Source organism: Aedes albopictus, chromosome 3 (assembly GCF_035046485.1).
Source record: "Aedes albopictus strain Foshan chromosome 3, AalbF5, whole genome shotgun sequence".
Lineage (NCBI taxonomy): Eukaryota > Metazoa > Arthropoda > Insecta > Diptera > Culicidae > Aedes > Aedes albopictus.
Genome location: NC_085138.1, coordinates 83,538,144 through 83,560,469, shown reverse-complemented (window position 1 = coordinate 83,560,469; position 22,326 = coordinate 83,538,144). Strand labels below are relative to the sequence as shown.

Here is a 22,326-nt window from a genome sequence, read left to right as displayed (position 1 = left end):
TGGGATTAGGGCTGCCACATACGTGGTCATACCAGGTAATTGAAGAAGGGAGGGAATGTTAGTACGACATACGTGCTAAAAGAGACCGAGATCACATGTCTCTTCTTCACAGTTGTCGAGGGAAGAAGTTTTTGTTAGTGGGAAGGGATGGAAGTGAAGGTTACTCCGGATCTGGATTCACTTCGGTAAGTATAAACAAACCGATCTATGTAACCTGTTTTAAACAATGCGACATTCTGATGGAAATGTCTTTGACGTATTCGACATCTATAATGACGAACTTGGGAAATTCTCACACTCTAACTTGCCGTTTTCTTGTAGATAGAGCAAATTACCCCTTTCTTCCACTTCTCCGATAGCCGATCCGTTTTCCAGATCCTGACATCAGCTGGTATAGAGAAATTATGGGCCCTATTTTTATTAGCCTGTTGAATTACATAGGCCCTTATTATGAGTGTCACTACACGGTGAAAATCGTTCACGGTGACACATTGCGAATCCACGGTGAAAAAGTTGTGGGTTAATCAAATGGGAATCACTTTCACGGTCCTTATTACCGGTGTTACTTTTTCGATTTCACCGTGAAGTGACACTCGTAATTAGGCCCATAAACTTTACTTCACTGGTGACTTAGCTGCTTCCCACCATCCGCCGTGCTAACGTAGCCATTTATTCAGCTGCCTTGATTCAGTGCCTGCGATCTCTGTACCATTCAGGCGTTCGTCGGGCTACTTCCACCACCTTTCGATCACTTCACGTCAAGAGGCTCATCTCCTTATTCCGGCATATTTCGGCTCGCGACACGAAGTCGATGTGAGATGCGTTGAGCTTCCTGTGGAACTTCCGTGTTTTCATAGAAACCAGAGCAGATCCATTTCCACGCACTCCGGTATCTTCCAGACGCCATTTTTCCTTATTCCGAACGAGGCGTTCTGCTGCTTTCGCTACTGATTGTATTGTTGCACGTTCTACCAGTTTCCATGCTGCAGCATTATGACAGAGGAACTATAACAGAGACTCTTGTAGCTGCAGGTCTTTTTGCTTGCTCTTATCTCGGTCTACTAGTACGCCGATGGTCTCTCATTCCTAGGATAGGCTTTTCTGGGAATGGTGGCATCGAATGCACGTGAGAGCACCACTACCAACTGATCACCGCTTAGACCAAGTAATCTTCGCTTACGGTGAAGCGCCTCCCTAAATTCGCTAAATACCTCGTCGTTGAAGTATAATATCTTCCATCTTCGAAGCTTTTGTATTCTGGCCCAGACGTCGCTTCCTCTTTGGCTGCTGTTTTTGTAGTCAAAACTATAGCGAACTGCTTGATGGTCGCTATGATTATAGGCACCATCTACCCTTCTTTCCAAACTACTTGTTGGGCTAGGACTACAGAAAGTAACGTCGGTGATCGACTCTACGTTTCGACTAAAGATACTTTTAGTGCCGATGTCAGCCAGATGAAAATAGCAGAGAAAGCAGAAAAACACATCTGTACAGGTCGAGGTTACAAACTGGTGTGATCTTTATTCACCTCTTTTCCCCTTTTCATCCATGCCTTATTGCGTTACACTAATGATCCATTCACACTGTCAATTGCGTACTCGATGAATGCGTGATGTTTAATGGGACAGTGATTCTCAATGGCATAGTGCTGCCATCACTCCTCCTCATCGCGCTGAGATCGTAGACCAATCCTCTCGCGTCCTCTAGCTTCACCCTGTTCAGCGATTTTGTTAGTATGTCCGCCAACATGTCCGCCGATGCGTCACATTTATTATTTGGTGTCCACGTGCTTGAATCGCTTCAGTCCTGCGTTCTCATCCAACATCGTGATGCAACTTTGGTTGTCTTCGAAGATCTGCACTGATTTTTGTACAGGCTCTCCGAAATCCGTCCTCAACTTTTTGAGCCAAAGCACCTACCGACAACTTTCAGCTAACAGAATGTACTCCGCTTCGGTCGATGAAAGTGACACGCACGCTTGCTTTCTGGCACATCAAGAAATCAAGCGACCGCCCAATCGAAATAGGTAGCCCGAATTCGATTGCCGGTCCTTCACATTTCCGGCCCAGTCTGCGTCCACGTAGCTCTGAAGTTCTTCTTTGCCGGCACTTGGCACCTAGCACCAGCTCACTGGTCGCCTTCAGGTAGCGCAGAACTCTTTTCGCTCCGTCCAATCCACATTCATTAGCTTGCTCACCTGCCTTCCAAGAATCGATGTAATTATAGTGATGCCTAGCCTGGTACTCACTGACAGGCAGTGTTGGTAAAAACTCAAATTCTCAAATCTCATGGTTGAGTTGTTTCACGCGCGATTCTTGACACGCCAAACTCACTGCCGAAAAAATCATGCATGAGTTTACTCGTGATTGCACTCATTGCTTTATTTCTTGGTATACTTATTATTTACATCACAGTTTTTAGGATTATATGATAGAACAAAAGCAAACCTAGCGTACAGTACCATTGAATATCGTTAAAATTGATTTTGGTTCGTTCTACAAGCAAACGAGATTTCGGCGCTTGACTCGTGAGAGCGAGATTTTGCATAAAAATCTCGCGCGTGAGAAAATGCTTCCGAATCGCGCGCGAGTTTGCTCACGCAGGAGCGGTTCATGAGTGTGCTTTGAGTGTGATTTTACCAACACTGCTGACAGGTACAGCAAACCACCGACGAGGCTCTGGAACTTTTCATTGTTCGGTAGATTCTCCAAATCCTCCTTTTGCTGTAGATATCCGACGTCCATAGGAATTCTTGATACCTTCGCATCCGCAAGTTCAAACTGTTCAACCAGCTTGTCGATATATGCTTTTTGGTCCAAGCAGTAGGCGTTACCTTCCTTCATCACTCTTATACCGAAAAAATGCATCACCTCACCAAGCGTTGTTATTTGGAATTCTCTAGCCAAGGCCTTCACAATCCCGTCGTATTCCTTGTCATCGGAGGTGACGACTAGCATATCACATAACACATAACACATAGACAAGAATATACACTACCCGTCATAAGTACGGACTCACAAAAAGTATTGCAACAATATTGCATCACCCTGACTCACCTCGATATCTCCAAAACCTGAGGACTTACAAAGATGCTGCCTTCAGGAAAGTTATTCAGAAGACCAAAAGCAACAACTTTCCTGAAGGCGGCATTTTTGTAGGTGTTCTGGTTTTAGAGATATCGAGTCAGGGTGATGCAATATTGTTGCAATACTTTTTGTGAGTCCGTACTTATGACGGGTAGTGTACACAGGCACGGATCACCTTCCGCCTGCTTGAGTCCGAGTCGCATCAGAATATTTTTCAGCTTTTCGTTCCAAACTCTGGCTGATTGCTTCAACCCGTAGAGGCTTTTGCACAACCGACAAACCTTGTCACTTTCAACTCGGTGGTGCCCGCATATAAATTGTCACGCAGCGACTTCAGCTCGTCGTTCATGGCAGCCTTCCAGTGATCACTCTCAGGACCACTCGCCGCCTGCTGGTAACTACGGGGCTCGTCTACGCTCAGGTGGAACACCTTTCGTTGACCTTGCTCACCGAGTAGGTGTACCTGCGAGTTGCTCCTCCTGAAAGTGGTTCGACTCCTCCTGGATAGTAATGATATCCTCATCTTGGCAAGATTCATCATTCCCCTGACATCTTCATACAAGCTTTGGTCTGCTGGATCTTCGAAGCCACGCACCAAATTTTCGCAAGATTCTTCATCCAAACCACGGAATTCTTCTTCATCGCTATCTTCGTCCAAACCACCATCTGATTTATCGGATTCTTCATCGGACCCGTTCAACTCCTCCTGCTCCACGTTGCCAACCGACCTTGCCGGCAGCTGAGCTAGCTCGAAGAAATTCTCAGCGACCGTATCTGTAACCTTATCACCCGACTGCAAGAAACGAGCACCACGACTGAAAACGACATCGTTTGTCTTCATGTTGATGAAACACCACGCTTTATGCTACTGGGAGTACCCAACGAAAGTCTCGCCTTCGACTGCAGCTTCGTCCGCTTCTCCTTCGGGATGAACACGTACGCCTCTGAACCGAGCACCTGAAGCATGCTTATGTCCGGTCCCTCCATAATTTTGGATACCTCCGCGACCCAGTTGCCGTTACCAGCTGGTACTCGGTATGAGTCCGCTATGATATCCATATCCGTCCCCAATTCAGCGACTGCCTGGTCTGAACTGCTGAACTGCATAACAGTAGTTCAGATTTAGCTGCGTTACCAGTACTGCATTGTGACTTGTCAGCTGAGATTCTCTCGAAGGCCGAGCATCTTGGCCTCCCGTTTAATGCTTGCTGTACATGGATTCCCCGGAACAAATCACGTACTTAAGAGGGCTTGTGTAGCCCCAAGGCTCTTGAAGCAAACCTCCGATGACCCGTGTATGCCTAGCGGACATACCGACCAGCCCAACTGGAGCTTTCCTACTTCAACGGACTTATAAGCATTCGCCACTGTAGCTGAACCAAGGTTACCTGTGTCCCTGTCGTGCCTTCCCGTAGCCGAATGGCAGCGGGGTCACCTGCACCACGTGTTGTGCTGCTAAAAACTTTTCTGCGCCCATGAACTCGTCCCGTTGTTTTTGACATTTAGAATTCCTTGGGCGAGAAGCGCCCTCACTTCGACATTCCCACCAAGGACCATTTCCGCAAAGCACTTCAAGATGGCGTCCTTACAGGTTGTATTGCGCTTGAGCTCAAGAATCATTTCACCAGTAAGAGCACAGGCTGCAAGATTTGTATGCTTGGGGCATCGCCTTCAAAATTTCCGAGTACTTATGTCGAATTCGTTTTTGATTCAGTTCTAACCTGGGTTGGAACTGGATGAGATCACAGTTTCAACCCCAACCCGACTTCGGTTTCGCTTGTACTAAAGTTTGTTTGTTTACACATTTTCCGCCAATCCAGTTCCAACCCAGGTTCAAAAACGAATTCGACATTAGATTCGTCCGTCTTGATGACGACGAATCTGCCTGTTCACTAAGGTCGCAATTCTTTGTTCAATTCCATCCGGGACGGGCCGACCTTTTCAAGCCCACCCTTCCCAACCTTCCGGGACACCTGGCCGGCGTCCGGCTTGTTGGCATTACTGCCTTTCATTTCTGGCCTTGCGAACGCCGCCTGGTACCTGTTTTTTGGCACAGCTTTCTCGCACGCTTCATGGATTTCTAGTCGTAAACAATCGGCGAAGGCTTCTGTCTGGATAGGCTTCGGCTCTTTCAGTATCACAGGTTCTGCTGCTTTCGCAATTGCCATGAGTTTATTAAAGTCTTGCTTGGCCGGCTACCATCGTTGACTTACGAAGTCTTAACAAGATCTGCTTGAAGTTCTTTTTGATGTTCGACTTCGAGGACGCAAAATCATTGATGGAGTCAAGTTGCTATGCTGCTAATTCAATGACAGAAAACCATATCTGTTCTTGTTAGTGGCCCTCAGCTACACTTAATCAATTATCTCTCGGGCGCGCTAGCCGACGAAGGAGTTGGCCAGCACTTCGCGCACAGCTACCTCTTCCTGTCTCTGCTTGAATACGTAGCCAACTCGATTCTTGCGAACCTTACCATTACCGCTACTGATTTTGATTATTGTTATTTACTCATTTTACAATCCCGCTAGTATTCCTCGGGAGGGACCACTTCGGGCTCACATTCGTCCGACAACGCTGTCTCGAAATTCTGTGCGTATGCAAAGGCGATATCCAATTGCTTCAGTCGCTCTATATTGCTCCAAGGGGTCTGGTACGTTTGGCATAAGGCCGTTTGGCATAATGCCATTTGGCATAAGGACGTTTGGCATAAAGGACACTTGACATAAAGGACATTTGGCATAAAAGACGTTTGGCATAATGGACATTTAGCATAAAGTACGTTTGGCATAAAATGATTTCAGTAAAAAGTGAACTACATACTTAACGTAAAAGAAGGATAAGTATACAAAAGAAGGATATTATATTATAATGCATTAATTTTTATGGATATATTATGCAGACAAGGATGATTTGCTGGAAAGAACCATTACCGGAATCTAAATTGCTTGTATCGATGAAGAACAGCCTATATACAAAAGAAGGAAAATTCCCCTTCCGAAAAAAAAATCAAATTCATGGAAGCAAAAGGTTATTTCGAAAATAAAAGATCCAATCTAATGCACCAACAACAAGTTTGCCTTCTTTCCCTTGAAGGCTGTTCTTTAATTTTTCTCCAGAGGGAAAAATATATACCAAATATTCTTTATGCCAAACGTCCTTTATGCCAAATATCCTTTATGCCAAACGTCCTTTATGCCAAATGTCCTTTATGCCAAACGTCCTTATGCCAAATGTCCTTATGCCAAACGGCCTTATGCCAAACGTACCAGACCCGCTCCAAGGCAGTCAATGTACGGTACATTGTTGATTACAGAGAGTTTTGGAGCAGTTTGATCTGCTGATATTGCTGATTCCGCTTGTTTCGTAGATTCTTCATCCCTTTTTTCTAGAGTAGTTCAATAACGCAGTTAACGTATCGTTTTCACAATCGTCAAAGAGTTAGGTTACGATAGAAAAACACTCTCGAACTTTCGTATCCCTCGTAACTCTCGTATGGGGCTGTCCATTAATTACGTAAGGGTTTATAGGGGGAGGGGGGGTTTGAGAAATCTTACGCACCATACAAAAATATTTGGCTTTCCATACTTGTAAGGGGGGAGGGGGTGTCGAAAAATCGCAAAAATACCCTTACATAATTGATGGACAGCCCCTATCTGATCGAATAGACTCGACACAATGAGAAAATCGCCTTCATTTGTTACGAACAAAAATCAAATACCCACACCAACACAAAAAAAATCTTGAAATACAAAAGATTCTTACCCGTCGGTTCGTCGCGGCACAAACAGTGTCGGCGTGCTGGGTACGATACGATCGTCCGCACTTTCCTCGTAGTTCTGCTGCATGAGCAGCAGTTGCTGCTGTTGCTGCCGGGCCAGCGGATTAACCTGACGTCGACTTTGCGAAGGCGATCCCACACTGGAACCCGCCGTGGCCGAAGAACCCGCCGCAGACGAAGAGGACGACGTGGTGGCCGACGATGTCGATGCCGCAGCAGCAGTGGCTGCCACGGCCGAACCCGAACCAGCCGACGAGGAAGTGGATGGCGCCGTTGAGGGTCCCGACGAGGGCTCACCGCTTCCGCTGCTGATGCTCTGTATTTGCTGCACTTCGGAAGTGTTCGGCTGGCTGCTGCTCTCCATGGCTTGACCGTCCGAGGATGTGGAAGGACCAGCATTACTGCTCTGACCAACGCTGGTGCTGGACGTCTCCGCATCCGGAGCCACCTGGGCTCCGCTCGTCGAAGAAGATGTACCGGACTGGTTAGGAACTTCATTGTCATCGTCCACGTCGACCTCATTGTTGGCAGACTGAACGTTGTCCTCGTCGATATCAGGACCTTCTCCATCGTCATAATTGCCAGCCATTTCTGGTTCGTCCTGTTCGTAGGCTTCCTCCGCTTCGTACGCTTCGAAGGGTCCATCGTCCGCCTCGGCGGTACCTTCATCTGCCGTTCCCTCGTCCGCCATACCTTCCTCCTCGGAATCGACCACAATGATGTCGTCCTCCTGGTCACGCTGGGACGATGTCGGCACCTGATACTCTACATCCACTCCGGATTCGGTGACACCCTGCAATTTCTGCATGAAAAAGGAAAAGAAGAATAAGATTTTTGCACTCGTTGTGTGGAAGACAGGATATAGATATGTACAGCATCCGCTCGATAACTGACTGCTCTTTAACTGGACTGCTTTTTAACTGGGCGCTCGATAACTGGGGCAAAGTCGAGTTAAAAAGCAGTTATCTGTCAAAAATAAGCGAAATATAACCTCACATTTTACAAATCGGTAAACAAAACAAAATATAACAATAGCCTCCGGCTCCGGAAGCTCAGTCCAGTTATCGAGCGGCGCTCGCTTACTGGACTGTCGACAAAGACCAGTTACCGAGCGGAAGCTGTACCTGAAATGCTTCTCCTCCTTGCATTCGGGTGCGCTTGTTGACTGGAGCGGATTTTTCACCCGGTTGCTCCACGTTGTCGGTGGAACTGTCTCCCTCGACATCCCGCGGGCGCTTGTGACCGGCAGCGGCCTGTGACGTGGTCACTGTGTTGCTGGAAGTGGACGCCTGGTGGTGACTGCTCAGAGCAATCTGTTGAGCCTGCAGAACGATTTTGAATTAGAAAAAAACCATACAACTAACTACCAAATTAAAACAACTTACATTCGACGAAGTTCCGCTGGTGCTGGGAGCCGGGTTCTGCTGCTCCTGTGGGGGCGGGGCCTGCACCTGGGGCGAAGACTGCACCGACTGGGCCACGACGCCACTGTTTTGTGGAGTGCCTTCGATGTGCGGAGAAACGAGGGCCACCGCCTGCGATGGTTGACCGGCAGAAACGTGAATCTGCGATGGGCCTGGTTCGTTCGGTTGCTGCGCTGGAATGCTTTCGTTCTCCTGCTGGGTGGAGCTGCTGCTCTCGGCAGTGGAAGTGGACGCAGTTCCCATGGGAGGTACAGCCGCCACGGCTACGTTGGCCGAACTGGTGGCCGGCATGTAGTCCGTGTGGGAGCTGGTAGGTGAGGAGGACATTGACTCGTTAGAGTTGTTGTTGCTTCCGGTGGTGTGCACCTGCTGTTGGGGAGGAACCAGGGCCGTTACACTGCTGCTGCTTCCGGTGTTGGATGACGAAGATGAGGATGAACCTTGCACAATGGCAACATTATTCGAGGTTTGGCTTGTGGGGAGCACAGCTGCCGTACGGCTGCTCGCTTGAACCGACATTGGTCGGATGCTGGCCAAAGGAGTTTCGCTTCCGCGGCGAGGCGTGACAGTGGCTGACTGCTGAGCGCTTGGGCCGGGAATTGGTTTTACGTTGGCCGTGCGAGGACTTTCAGTCGAAGCTTTCTCAGACGAGCCAGGAGCGCTGGTGGAAGGTTTGGCTCCCTGTTGCAATCCAAGCTGACGGGTAAGCTGATTCAACCGAATGGTGAGCTGTTCATTTTCCCGCGTCAGACGTGCGATGGCATCCGCCTTTTCCTTGTCCTGATCGGTATGTTCCTTGGTGATTCTCGAGATGCGTCCCTCGAACTGCGACTTCAACAGTTCGTTTTCTTCGCGGACGTGTTCCAGGGATTGGACCTGGGCCTTGGCAGTGGTGAGCTCGCGAGTCAAGGTGTTCTTCGACTCCGTCAGACTGAGAATTCGATGCTTAACATCCTTCAAAATTTCCTGATTACGCTCGGCCTTCTCCAGTTTGCCCTTGAGAAGCTCATTCTCCTTCTTAAGAGTATCAACCTCTTCCTTGAGCTCAGACGAGTTTTCTGTGGGTTTCTCCTGTTGTTCACCACTGGTACCTTCGCCAGTGCCTTCCGCTGCACCTTCTGCATTCTTAGCACCTTCGCCATCCTTCTCATCTACCTGCTTCTTAAGCTCGATGTACGAATCCTTGTATCGCTTGGCAATCTTTCGGATCTGTTGTTCCTTGCTCTTGGCATCCGTCAGCTGTTCCTCCTTGTTGGACAGCTCATCGGTCAACTTCTTCAGATCCTCATCGCGTTTCGTCAGTGTAGTCTTCACCTCACCGATCTCGGTAGTCATCTTAGCTCCGGCCTGACGCAACACATCCAACTCTTCGGCGTACTTCTTGTTCTGCTCATTCGATCCTGCCAACTGTTTTGTCAGGTTCGAGATCTCCACCTCCAGTTTGCCTTTTTCGACACGGATCGAGTTCAACTCCTCGCTGGATTTCTTCAACAGTTCCTTCTCCTGGGTGAGCATCTTAGCCAGGTTCTCCCGCTCGGTCTGCAGCCGTTTCCAGTCCTCGGGGCTGGTCTTGTTTGAGCGTTCCACCAGCAGATTGGCACGCTGCCTCCATCTGGTTGCCTCCAAACGCAAAGTCGAATTCTCACTCGTGGCCGACTCAATCTTCACGCTCAACTCCCGCACCTTTTCCTGCAGCGGGAACAGCTCGTCTTCCGCCTTCAGCAAACGTTCCGACAGCTCCCTGATCCTCTTATTCAAACTGTCTCGTTCCTCTCGCAGCACCCGATTGCTGTCCGTGATGGCGTTGAAAGTTTCCAGCTTCCTCAGAATGTCCTCATGCTTGGCGGCCGTCACAACTCCGGTTTCGGACTTCTCGCGCTCCGTCGCCAACTCAGCCTGGGCCTCTTCCAGCTTCTTCTGGAACATCATCAGCTCCGACTGCACTCGCACATTTTCCGACCGCAGAATGTCGAACTTGGCCACGGCAATGTCCTTCTCCTTCCGCAGGTACTTGATGATCTGCAGCAGCTGATCCACGGAACGCTTCTCTTCCTCCGAGATCGATTTGTTCAGCACCGAACTGTCGTCCATTCGCTCGCTCTCGTTCATGGACTCGTCGGCCGTCGGTTTCTGCTCCAGGGCCTGGGCTGCCGAAATCGAGAGCTTCGTGCTGAGACTCTGAATCTGATCGTGTAGGGCGGAGTTCTGCGAGTTCAAGTCCGAAAGGCGTTCCTCGAGCTGTTCGATTTCCTTCTTCATCATCTCCTCGCGGTTCTTCCAGCATTCCTCGCTGGTGTTGAACCGCTCGATGGCCTGATCGCGGGCGAGTTTCAGTTCGTCGAACTGTTGCTTGGTTTTCTGGACTTCCTCCTTGAGGATGGATAGCTGCTGGATGTCGGTGGAGTGTTGCACCATTTCGTTGGCGTATTTCTGCTCGGCGACTTGCAGCTGCTCCAGCAGGGAATTGTTCTTCTCTCGAAGTTCCCGTAGTTCTTTGTTGTTCTCGGTGATCTTCTCCAAGGATTCTTTGAGTTCCACTTGAACCTTGTGCAGCTCGGATTCGCTATCCGTGGATGACGTCAGCTGTTCGCCTGTTTTCTTGAGGGAAATTTCCGTCTTGAGCTCCTCTACTTGAGCCTTGAGTTCGGTTTCGCTCTTCTTCAGAGTGCCCAGTTCGGTTTCGGTCTGAGTCTTGTAGGTGGTGTACAGTTCGTTGAGGTCCTTGAGTTCTTTTTCCGAGGACTCGGACATGTTGCAGTACTGCTTGACGTGCTCCTTGGCAGTTGCCAGTTCCTTTCGGAGGGATTCAAACTCGATTTCATTCTCGCTGAGTTTCTGCTCTAGCTCGCGAATCTTCTTGTAGGCCTGCGTGACTGGATTGTCCTCGTCGTTCGGGGACAGGGTTTCCTGGAGCTTCTTGCTCAGGTCGTCGATTTTGCGAGTCTTGATTTCCAGCTCGTCACGGGCGTTCTTGAGTTCTGCCTGCACGGTTTCAGCAATTGCCACTTCTTCTTCCATGCGCTGCTTGGCCGTCTGCATTTGGCGTTCGAGATGGGTGGTCAGCTCACGGAAGCGATCCTGTTCTTCCTGGAGTCGCCGTCGCAGAGCTGAGCATTCGCGAGCCGTTTCATCCAGGCGAGTTTCCAGTCGGATGCGTCCTTCGGCTTCCGAGCGCTCCATGGTAACCTTGATCATTTCCAGGTTGTTCAGGAGCAAGTTCTGGTTCTGTCGCTCTCGGTTGAGGATTTCACGCTCCGTTTGCAGTCGGGACTCGGCGTCCTTGAGGATGCGGCATTCGTGCTTGAGGTTTTCGACTTGGACTTCGGCGCGGGCCAGCTTCGACTGTGCACTCATTGTTTCATCCTTGAGATACATGATCGTGGCCTCCTGCTTGGAGATCGTCGTTTCGTAATTCTTGTTGCGCTCCTCCAGAGTGGCAATTTGCTTCTTGTAGGTTGCAACGTTCTTCTGTTGGATCTTGATTTGCTCGTTGTTGTACTCAACGGTAGCGACGAGTTTGATGTTCTTCGAGGACAACTCGCGCAGTTCCGTTCGCATCGAGTCGAACTGTTCATTCATCATCTTGTCGTTGGTGAGCTTCTCCTTGCGGTAATTGTCATATTCTTCCTTCAGATTGGTCAACATTTGCTGATTTTCCTTGACCTTTGCCTCCAGTTCGGTAATCTTCTTTTCTTTTTCAACGACTGCCTCGCTGGAAATCGCACTAACCGTGGATCCACTTGGGATTTCCTCGTCCATAGCAGCATCCGCATTCTCACCGGACAGAGATCCGTTCAAGCTTGCTCCCAAAGTGCCCTTGCCTCCTACAGCGTTGTAACTGCGCATCGCATCGTGGTACATCTTCTTGTACCTATCCCTCTGCTGGATGCATTGCTGCATCATCTGCGTCTGATACTCTTGCGTTTCCTGCATCTCCTGCAGTCGTTTGTTGTAGGAAGCGATCTTCGCCTCGAACGTGGCCTGGCTCATCGCATTCTGGGCCACTTCCAGCTCCTCCAGCTTGGCGCTGAAGTCTCTCACCACCAGAAGCAGCTTTACATTGTTCTCCTGCAGTTCCTGGATGTCGCTGAAGGTGACCAACTTCTTCGTGATCACCTCGTTGGCGCTCATGTCCGACGAAATGGACTGATCCGCCTCGGATGCGTATCCTCCGCGCATCTGCTCGATCTCGCGCAGCAGGTGGCAAATCTGCCGGCTCAGATCGCCCCGTTCCATCTTGAACTTCTTGTTCTCGCTGTCCAGGTAGCGTACCTTGTCCTGCATCGAGGTCAGCTCCGAACGAACCTCGGCGTTCTCCTCGATCAGCTTGTTCAACTGCAGGCTCATCTCTTCGTTGGCGTCCTTCAGGTTCTGGTACTCGTTCTGCTGCCGGGTCAGCTCCGGTGCCCGTTCCTCCAGTTCCTGCACGATGTTCTTGATCTGCAGCTGCAGCTTGCTGTTCTCCTTCTTCTCAACCTGGAATGTGTGCAAGAAAATTTTCGTTAGGATTTTACTTGCTAAAATTTTCATCACACTAAGAACTCACCTGCAAATCCTCAGCCGTTTTGACGTACATCGTGTACAGCTCCGTCAGCGTCATACCGGACTTGATCAATCGACTTGTGGCGGCCGCAGTCGGTGCCAACTTCTCCACCGCGTGTTCCAAATTCTCTTCCCTGGCCAGTTTCAGCAGCTCGTTGGCATTCTTCAGTTCATCCTTCAGCTGTTGAATGACCTGATTCTTCGCCTCCAGTTCCTTCTCGTGCTTCATGACCAACGTCTTCTGCTGCGTCTCTAGCTTTCCATATGAATCGCTAGCCTCGTTCAGCAGTTTCTTCAATTCTGACACGGCAGCACCCAGCTCCTCCGTCTGTTTCTTGTTGTCCTCGCAGTCCTCTTGGTACAATTCGCACAGCTTCGTCTGGGATTGCAACTCCTTGCGGTAGTGATCCATCATCTTGCGCGTTTCCTCGCTCTGCTGCAACAGTTTGCTGGCTAGGTCCTCGGCCCGCGTGCTCAGCTCTTGATTCTGCTCATTCAGGTGGGCAATCTGTGCGGTGGCGATCTTCAACTCTTCAGTCTTCTCCGTGAGCTTGGTCTCCGTTGTCAGTGCCTTGAAATTCTGATCGCGCCGGACGTTCTGCAGATCCTGCAGCGCTCGATTCAAGTCCTCGGTGAGCTTGCAGATCTGATTGTCACGCATCGACAACTCCTTGTCCATTCGCTTCTCCTTGAAATCCAGCGAGAACTCCTTGCTCTGAATTTCCTCCAGCTTGGCCAACGCTTCGCACTTGGTCACGTTGGCGGACTTAAGTTTGTGCTCCAGCGCCATCACGTCGGCCTGCAGTCGTTCCACTTCCAGCGTCTTGCGCTCGACCGCATTCAGCAGCGTGTCCCGTTCGTTGACGGCTTCGTTACGTTCTCGTCGGAACCGTGCCGTATCGGCATCGTTCTGTTTGACCTTGTCCTTGGCCTGGGCCATCTCCTGTTTGCAGTCCTCCAGCTCCAGGCGAAGCTCTTTGACGCTTTGCTGGGAGAAGTGGTACTTGGAGGACTCATCCTGGTACTTCAATGTAAGCTCCTCGATTTGCTTCTCGTACTCGACTTTGAGTTGCTCTGCAAGTTGAAATCAAAAAATATTTTGGTAGTACCGAATCTTTTCATTTAGCAGTAAATAACAGGGTTTTATGACAAAATAATAAAATAATGATAGCTCCGTTTCTAGTGACTAACAATTGAATTAGTTTCAAGCCTTACACAATGTGTTTTTTAGCTTTTTCTTGTGGTGATCAAAATGAAAAAATTGAAAATTCAGTTTGTTGGCTACTTTTGGAGTGATTAAATGTTTAAAAGTTGACATTTCTACATTTCTACATTTCTTACAGAACAAAAGTAGGTACTCAAAAATTTTATCCTTCCCATCCAACTTTGATGTTGCGTGCGGCTAAGGCCGCTCTAGTGTACACACAATCGTCTAGAATCAAAACAAACCCACAAAAATTGCCGGCGTTTTTCGGCGCCTTTCGCACACAAGCAAACCACCACACAACCGCGCGGACATCTACCGTGCAAACACGCAACCAACCCAAAAACTGGTCGAAATTCATCTGACAGTTCGAGGAACAAACCGCAACAACCAAGAAAACTTCCCAGTGCCCCGTCTCACTCGCACAATGATGGCCGATTGTTTCCCACGGCGAAGAATCAGCCGAAAAAATAACCCCAAAATCCCGTAAACCCCCGGTCCGCCGGCAGACAACCCCTCGAAAATGCTTACCAACATTGGTCTTGGCCGTTTCGCAGAGAGCTTTCGCCGTCAGAAACTCCTCCAATTTCTGCTCGTAGTGGCCCTCAATCTTTTTGCCCGTCTCGGCAGGAATGGCAAGAAGTTCCTCCTCCGAAAGGATCGACCGAAGCACTCCGCCACCCTCGGAGGAAGACGGCTCTGGTGCTGCTGCCGGGGCGGCGACTTCTTCCTCTTCGGGAGCGGCCGTTTCTTCCGCCACAGGTTTCTCCTCTTCGGTGCTGCTGCTGCTGCTGGCGGTACTGGCCACCTCATTCGGGGCACCAGCCGTCACTTCCGGACTCTCATCCACTTCCATCCCGATCGCCGACGTTTGGACCGAGTTCGTCCTGCCGAATTTTTCTCCCAGTCACGAAAAATGCGGATGGCGTTCTTTCTTTCACGGCTACTTTTCTTTCACCCAGCTGTGTGTGTGTGTGCGTTTCGAGCGTTTCTTGCGGGGCTTTTCACACCGCAAATTTCACTTTCAGCTCAGATTATCCCGCAAACCAACATCGAATCGCGATTCCCCAAACGTTCCGGCACACTTTTTCACTAGTTTTGCTCACTTTCGATCACAGAGAACACGCCAATTTTCCGGGGAAAATTTCACTTGCAAGCGACGGCGAAACACGACGCACACGACGAACTTCACAACAATGTCGGCTTTTCGCGAATGATGGCTGCCTCGCTGCCGCGGGTTGTTCGCGGTGGCAAAAAAGGGACAGCGCGAGTGAAAACGGATGAATCGGGTGAATTTATACCAGTTGGGGTGGCGTAATGATTCATTTTGGTGCTGTCGCGAGTGACGAGTGGTTGAGAAGTGATGTCAAAAACCGGTTTGGAAAATCTAGGGGCAAGACACTGTTAAAACAGAAGCAACTCCACTGAAACACAAGCTGACCCAAGTAACCACGGTGCTGAAGCCTTATTGCATGCAGATATACGGTGTATTTAGTGCAATCATTACTTTACATGCAAACTTAAGGTTGATTTAAAGTGGAAGTGGGCAATTATAGAATCAAATTAAGATTATACTGGTATAATCTTGGAGCAGTCGCATAATTGCCCATTTCCACTTTAAATAAACTTTAAGTTTGCATGTAAAGTAATGTTTGCTCTAAGTACACCGTATATCAGCATGCAATAAGGCTTCAGCATCGTGGTTACTTGGGGAAAGACGTCTTGCGCTGAGTGCTGCGAATAGAAACGGTTTTTATCAAAAAAAACCCGATTTAATCCACCTATGGTGAACAGAACCCTTCTTACACTTATTAAAATTACTGTTGTATTATTTGTATTTAACATATTTATGTTGTGTAATTGGCTTCTTAAACGGTGTTGAGATAATTGCATATTCTGAATCTGCATTCCAAACTGAGCCGAAATCCAAATTTTCATGATTTTCGGTGCCCGGGAACCTATTTAAAAATCAATTTGAAGTTTGTATGGGAGCGATTTGTCGAATCACCCCTTGTCGCATTTTGTACTGGGCGCAGCTGTCAAGCAGTTGCCCAGCTGTCAAAAGGTGATTTTAAAAAATCTCTTTGAAATTGATTTTAGGTATCAAAACAAAGTTCTAAAAATCTGAAAAAAATCATAGTGGCTCAGAAAAAGGTGCTCTTTCGTATGAAATCAAAAAAACAATACATTTTTTTAAATTTAAAAACCCAATTGGGTTCTTTAGGGGTATCCGGATTATTTCATAATCGGATTCTCTGCCCAAAAATTAGTCGAAATCCAAAATTTCATAATTTTTGGAGTCCGGGAACTATTTTCAAAATGCATTTAAAGTTTGTATGGGGATTTTTTTTGTTCGGGTCAAACTGTCACTTTATCGATTGAACTGTCATTCTATCCACGAAAATAAGAACTGTTTTGTTAATTAAACCATCAGAACAAAGGTATTGGAATCCAATAAAATCACGTTATACTCAGAAAAAAATTAGCTCTTTCGATTAGGCTATATAAAATAGCAAAAGTTCTAGAAAATATTGTGGATTTGGCATCTAATGATTGGTTTCCAAAATAGCATCATGGACCATAGACTAAATTACCAGAAATGCCAGATACCTCCTAGAATATTGTATGGAATGTTTAAAAAATAGCTTACATATTCTGGAATATTGTATCTTTTGTTAACTGCCAAAAGATCTTGAATCGATTAACAAATGGGTAAGAAAATCAGCGAGATACACTTTGTCTAATATCTCGTAATCAGTCGATCAAATTAGCTACGAAGTTCTTGGTATTCATGGTTATGGTGTAGAAAGGACAAAAATGATATATCTACTAAGTTAATCAGTTTTGGCATTAGCTAGTTATTTTGGCTGTCCGGTTCTTGCGTTTTTCCCACAATATATAAATTCAAAGCTTACATTTAACATATTGTTAGTTTTCATAGAATTCCTGTGTATTTGTAATTTGTTATTTATAATTTTGTTAAAAACAATAACCTGCTAGTATACACTTTGTATGAGGTCAGCATTATTTATTGAAAAATAATTTCCCATAAACTGGTCAAAAACTCATGCAAGATAACAAGTGACTATAATAATAAAAAAGAATTTATTTAAATACTCTTCGTAAGATATCTCAGTAATCAAATGTCGAATCGAAATGAAATTTCAGGGCCATTTACAAGGATATTGTAGCTTTCATTTGGTGCTTAGAGAACCCAAATCGGTCGACAGACGGCTGAGATATTTATTATGGTACCCTTGGTCAAAAATCTCTCAAAAAGTTAACCTGTATTACTCCCAAGTACTCTTTGAAAGATATCTCGGTAACCAAATGTCCAATCCTAATGAAATTGTATAGGGTTCTACTAGAATGTTGTAGCTTTCATTTGGTGCCAGGAGAACCGAAATCGGTTTAAGACGGGTAAGATATTTATTATGATACACTTGGCCAAAAATCTCAAAAGGTTTAGTTGTATAAATCCTAAGTACTCTTCGAAAGATATCTCTGTAACCATATGTCCAATCGAAATAAAATTTCTGGGCGATCTACTAGGATGCTGTAGCTTTCATTTGGTGCCAAGAGAACCCAAATCGATTGACAAACGGCCGAAATATTTACTATGATATACTTGGTCAAAAATCTTTAAAAGGTTAGATGTATGACTCATAAGAACTCTTCGAGAGATATCTCGGTAACCAAACGTCCAATCGAAAAAAAATCAATAGCGTTCTACTAGGATGTAGTAGCTTTCATTTGCTTCCAAGAGAACTCAAATCGGTTGACAGACGGCTGAGAAACGTGCGTGACTTTTTTTTGTAACGCACATACACACACACACATACACACATACAGGCATTTGCTCAGTTCGTCGAGCTGAGTTCATTGGTATATAAGACTCGGCCCTCCGGGCCTCGGATCGAAAGTCGGGTTTTCGAGCGATATTTATACCCTTCTTATGGGTGTAAGAAGGGTAAAAAGGCTTTTCCTACATACATTCCGTGATATTTTTGCTACTGTTTATTAAGCTCAAATATTACAAAGAGATAGTAGCTTTTATATATTTGATGCAATTGCATTTTCATGCAGAGCTCCTTGAGAAACCAAATTTGATCATAAAAAAAGGCTTTTCCTACATACATTCCGTGATATTTTTGCTACTGTTTATTAAGCTCAAATATTACAAAGAGATAGTAGCTTTTATGTATTTGATGCAATTGCATTTTCATGTATAACTAACTTGTGTAACCAAATATGATCATAAAAAATCTGTTGACAAACGGCTGAGAAATGTATTATGATACATTTTATCAAAAATCTCTCAAAAGCGTAAATTTCATTACTCCTTAGTACTCGTGGAAAGATATCTCGGAAACAAAATGTCCAAACGGCATGAAATTTAATAGCATACTACTTGGATGCTGTAGCTTTCATTTGATGCTGAGAGAACTCAAATCGATTGACACACGGCTGATTCATTTATTATGAAGCATTTTGTCAAAGACCTCTTAAAAAGTTAAGTTGTATTACTCCAAAGTACTCCCCGAAAGATATCTCGGTTACAAAATGTCCAATCGGAATGAAATTCAAAAGCGTTCTTCTAGGGTGCAGTAGCTTTCGTTTCGGGCCTTAAGAACCCGAATCGGTTGATAGACGGCTGAGAAATTTATGGTGATACACTTTGTCAAAAATATCTAAAATAATTAAGTTGTACTACTCCCTAGCACTCTTTGAAAGATATCTCGGTAACCGAACGTCCAATCAAAAAAAAATTCAATAGCGTTCTACTAGGATGTAGTAGCTTTCGTTTGGGGCCTTAAGAACCCAAATCGGTTGATAGACGGCTGAGAAATTTATGGTGATACACTTTGTCAAAAATATCTAAAATAATTATGTTGTACTACTCCCTAGCACTCTTTGAAAGATATCTCGGTAACCGAACGTCCAATCAAAATAAAATTCAATAGCGTTCTACTAGGATGTAGTAGCTTTCATTTGCTTCCAAGAGAACTCAAATCGGTCAACAGACGGCTGAGAACCGTGAGTGACATTTTTTTGTAACATACATACACACACACACACACACACATACACACACACATACACACACACGCACATACAGACATTTGCTCAATTCGTCGAGCTGAGTTGATTGGTATATGTGACTCGGCCCTGCGGGCCTCGGATCGAAAGTCGGTTTTCCAAGCGGTATTTATACCCTTCTTATGGGTGTAAGAAGGGTAAAAAAACATAGAATTACGGTACACTCAGAAATAAAAGTATACACGGAATTACTATTATTTATACTTTCTGTTTTCATGCTATCTGCCGTTTAGCCTGGGTTGAAGAGAAGTGTTTTGTCAACCCAGGCGAAGCACCAAATAGCATGAAAACAGAAAGAGAGTGAGGGAGATGCGGATACAAAATGCATAAATAATAGTAATTCCGTGTATACTTTTATTTCTGAGTGTACGGTAACTGCAAATTATTATTTGTTTCAGTTACCTGACTTGCAGTTAAAAAGCATTGCAGTTAAACCGTTGCACCGACCGAACGTCTACCACAAACAGACATACTACTCAAATCGCGATTATCGCACGATTTAACGGTCATTTTGAAAATATAGTGTGGTTCGGACTCTCAGGTTCGGACTGTGCTCGCATGTGTCATGGTGGCGCTGCTGTGCCTACATCACCTCTCAATGAGCCATTTTACGAGACGTTTCGGATCAGCTGATCGCTCATTTCATGAATGGAAATTCGACAGGAGGTTGCGCCCAAGCCCGTGAGTGTTAATATCAATATCAACACTGTTGTCGTTTCGTAAAATAGACTATTGTCTCGACTATTGTGGAGAGAAATTAACGCGACGCCGATCAATGTTTACATAAAATGATTCAATCATGAACCTTCGTTCATGTTGGATGACGCTACGGGGGAGTCGTCACCTGCTAAATTGTTACATAGAGCCGAGGGATACTACACCTGCAAATTAATGCTTCGGATTGAGCATTATAGAGGGTGCTAGTGAGATACCAAACGATGTTTTTAAAACAAATTTCTTCTAAGTAATATGTCTGTTTGTCTGTGCTTATTCCTTGAAAATGGAGGAATAAGTGCTCCGAAGACGTCGAGACGATCCGAGGCAAATGTGCACTTTTATCACACTTTTCAGGCGTACCCAAAAAAGTGTGATAGTCCAATTTGGAATGTAGTCTGCAATATACGGTGTATTTAGAGCAATCATTAAGTGCCCCACACAATGCATACGTTTACGTGTGCGTGACAGTAGTTTGACACATTTCCCATGGGAAAACTGTCAAAAAAACGCAAACCTTGACGGAACGGACGCTATGTGTTCCAGGCTTTACTTTACATGAACACATAAGGTTGATTTAAAGTCAATTAAAGTGGGAATGGCAATTCGGCACCAACATTTCAAAAGGGCGTAACTGCATTTTGAAACAAACCCCTCTTTCACATCTGTGGATCGTATTTCAATGCCGCCATGCAAATCACCGCCAGTATAGGAAAGAAGAGCAATTTCTCTGTCTAGTAATGTTTGTGAATGTCGTGGGAAACTTAAAATATGACCCACAGATGTGAAAGAGTGCCCAAGTAACCACGATGCTGAAGCCTTATTGCATGCTGATATATACGGTGTACTTAGAGCAAACATTACTTTACATGCAAACTTAAAGTTTATTTAAAGTGGAAATGGGCAATTATGCGACTGCTCCAAGATTATACCAGTATAATCTTAATTTGATTCTATAATTGCCCACTTCCACTTTAAATCAACCTTAAGTTTGCATGTAAAGTAATGATTGCACTAAATACACCGTATATCTGCATGCAATAAGGCTTCAGCACCGTGGTTACTTGGGTGGTTTGTTTCAAAAAGCAGTTACGCCCTTTTGAAATGTTGGTGCCGAATTATGCGACCGAATCAGGCCCCTGACACGGCCTATATCAATGCATTGGAATCATGGTAGACAGGATGTCCTGGGCGCTAATAAATAGCGCCCACTGTCAAATGCGAAAACATCAACAATATTTTGTTTAACGTTTATTTTGGTTTGTTGATCAGTTTTTGGAATCATTTTTTCCACCTCTTATGATCACAAAACACTTCAAGCTCGCATTAATATTAATGTACGGTAAGAGGAGCATGCGATTAGTTGAATAAAGCAACCCAACAAACACGCATTGTGAATGTGATTTCGTGTGTGGCTCACAACATCAAACAAAAGCTGCGTTTGTTGATTACACGCTCGTTTCAATTTGCACGAATATGAGTATAAGGCAGTTAGATGTTGGCTACGATGAATTTCATTGATGCCAGGGGCCTGGACCGAATTAAGATTATACACTGAAATAAATTTTGTTGTGGAAACTACCGATTCCATAGTAAAATTACTAACCGTACCTATGATTCTCAACCGACAACAATTTCCAGTTAATTCCACTAAAACACTGTCAACTTAACTAGCAGTGCAGTTAACATTACCAAAAATAATCTTAATTTAACAAATGAGCATTGTATTTTTAACCATACTGTGTTGTAAAATGCGTGTCCTGGAAAAATTAACAATGTTTTGTTGTTGAGACGACTATGCTTTTAGTTGAATTTACTACAATGCATTGTAATTTCAAGCATATTTCAGTTACCTTAACAGATTTTGTTGTCGGTTGAGAATCATAGGTACGGTTAGTAATTTTACTATGGACTCGGTAGTTTCCACAACAAAATTTATTTCAGTGTACCAGTATAATCTTAATCGAGATCTTAATTTGATTCTATAATTGCCCATTTCCACTTTAAATCAACCTTAAGTTTGCATGTAAAGTAATGATTGCTCTAACTAAATACAGAGGCGACGCGTGGTCTAATAGGGGACCTGTTCAACATTGAGGATAAATTCAAAATTGGAATTTGGTACATTTATGTTAAAGAACAGGTATGAGAGATGAGAATTACATATTATATGCATTCCAAAACTGAAAGTGGTGCACTTTTCTTCTGAATAATCGTAGATTTGTTGGAGCCAAAACGAATTCGTGGCCGTTTGATTACAGACGTCAGTCGTTTAAGTTTAACATGGTACATACTTGGAGTTTGGGTTTATTTCCCATTCCACTACTGGAAGAAAACTTTCGTCAAACAACAAATCCTTCACATGGCCACCATGTTGTGGTGCTTGAATGTCCGTCTGACATGATTAACGAAACATGTAATAAAACTACTTTTCCAGATAGTAAGAAAGATTCTGAAATGGACCTTAATCAATCTAAT

At 45.5% G+C, this 22,326-nt stretch overlaps 1 protein-coding gene across 2 annotated transcripts in view; it reads right to left on the bottom strand.

The window, feature by feature from the left end:
* Positions 1-15,263, bottom strand: part of LOC134291546 (nucleoprotein TPR) — a 37,811-nt gene extending 22,548 nt beyond the window's left edge. For both annotated transcript variants that reach the window (XM_062859451.1, XM_062859452.1), the window contains exons 1-5: positions 14,566-15,263; positions 12,835-13,904; positions 8,250-12,764; positions 7,989-8,186; positions 6,849-7,666 (exon numbers count right to left, since the gene is read on the bottom strand). In XM_062859451.1, coding sequence (XP_062715435.1) covers positions 6,849-7,666; positions 7,989-8,186; positions 8,250-12,764; positions 12,835-13,904; positions 14,566-14,890 — 6,926 coding nt within the window. In that variant the 5' untranslated portion in view covers positions 14,891-15,263. The remainder of the gene's footprint in view (positions 1-6,848; positions 7,667-7,988; positions 8,187-8,249; positions 12,765-12,834; positions 13,905-14,565) is intronic.
* Positions 15,264-22,326: the final 7,063 nt, after the last annotated feature.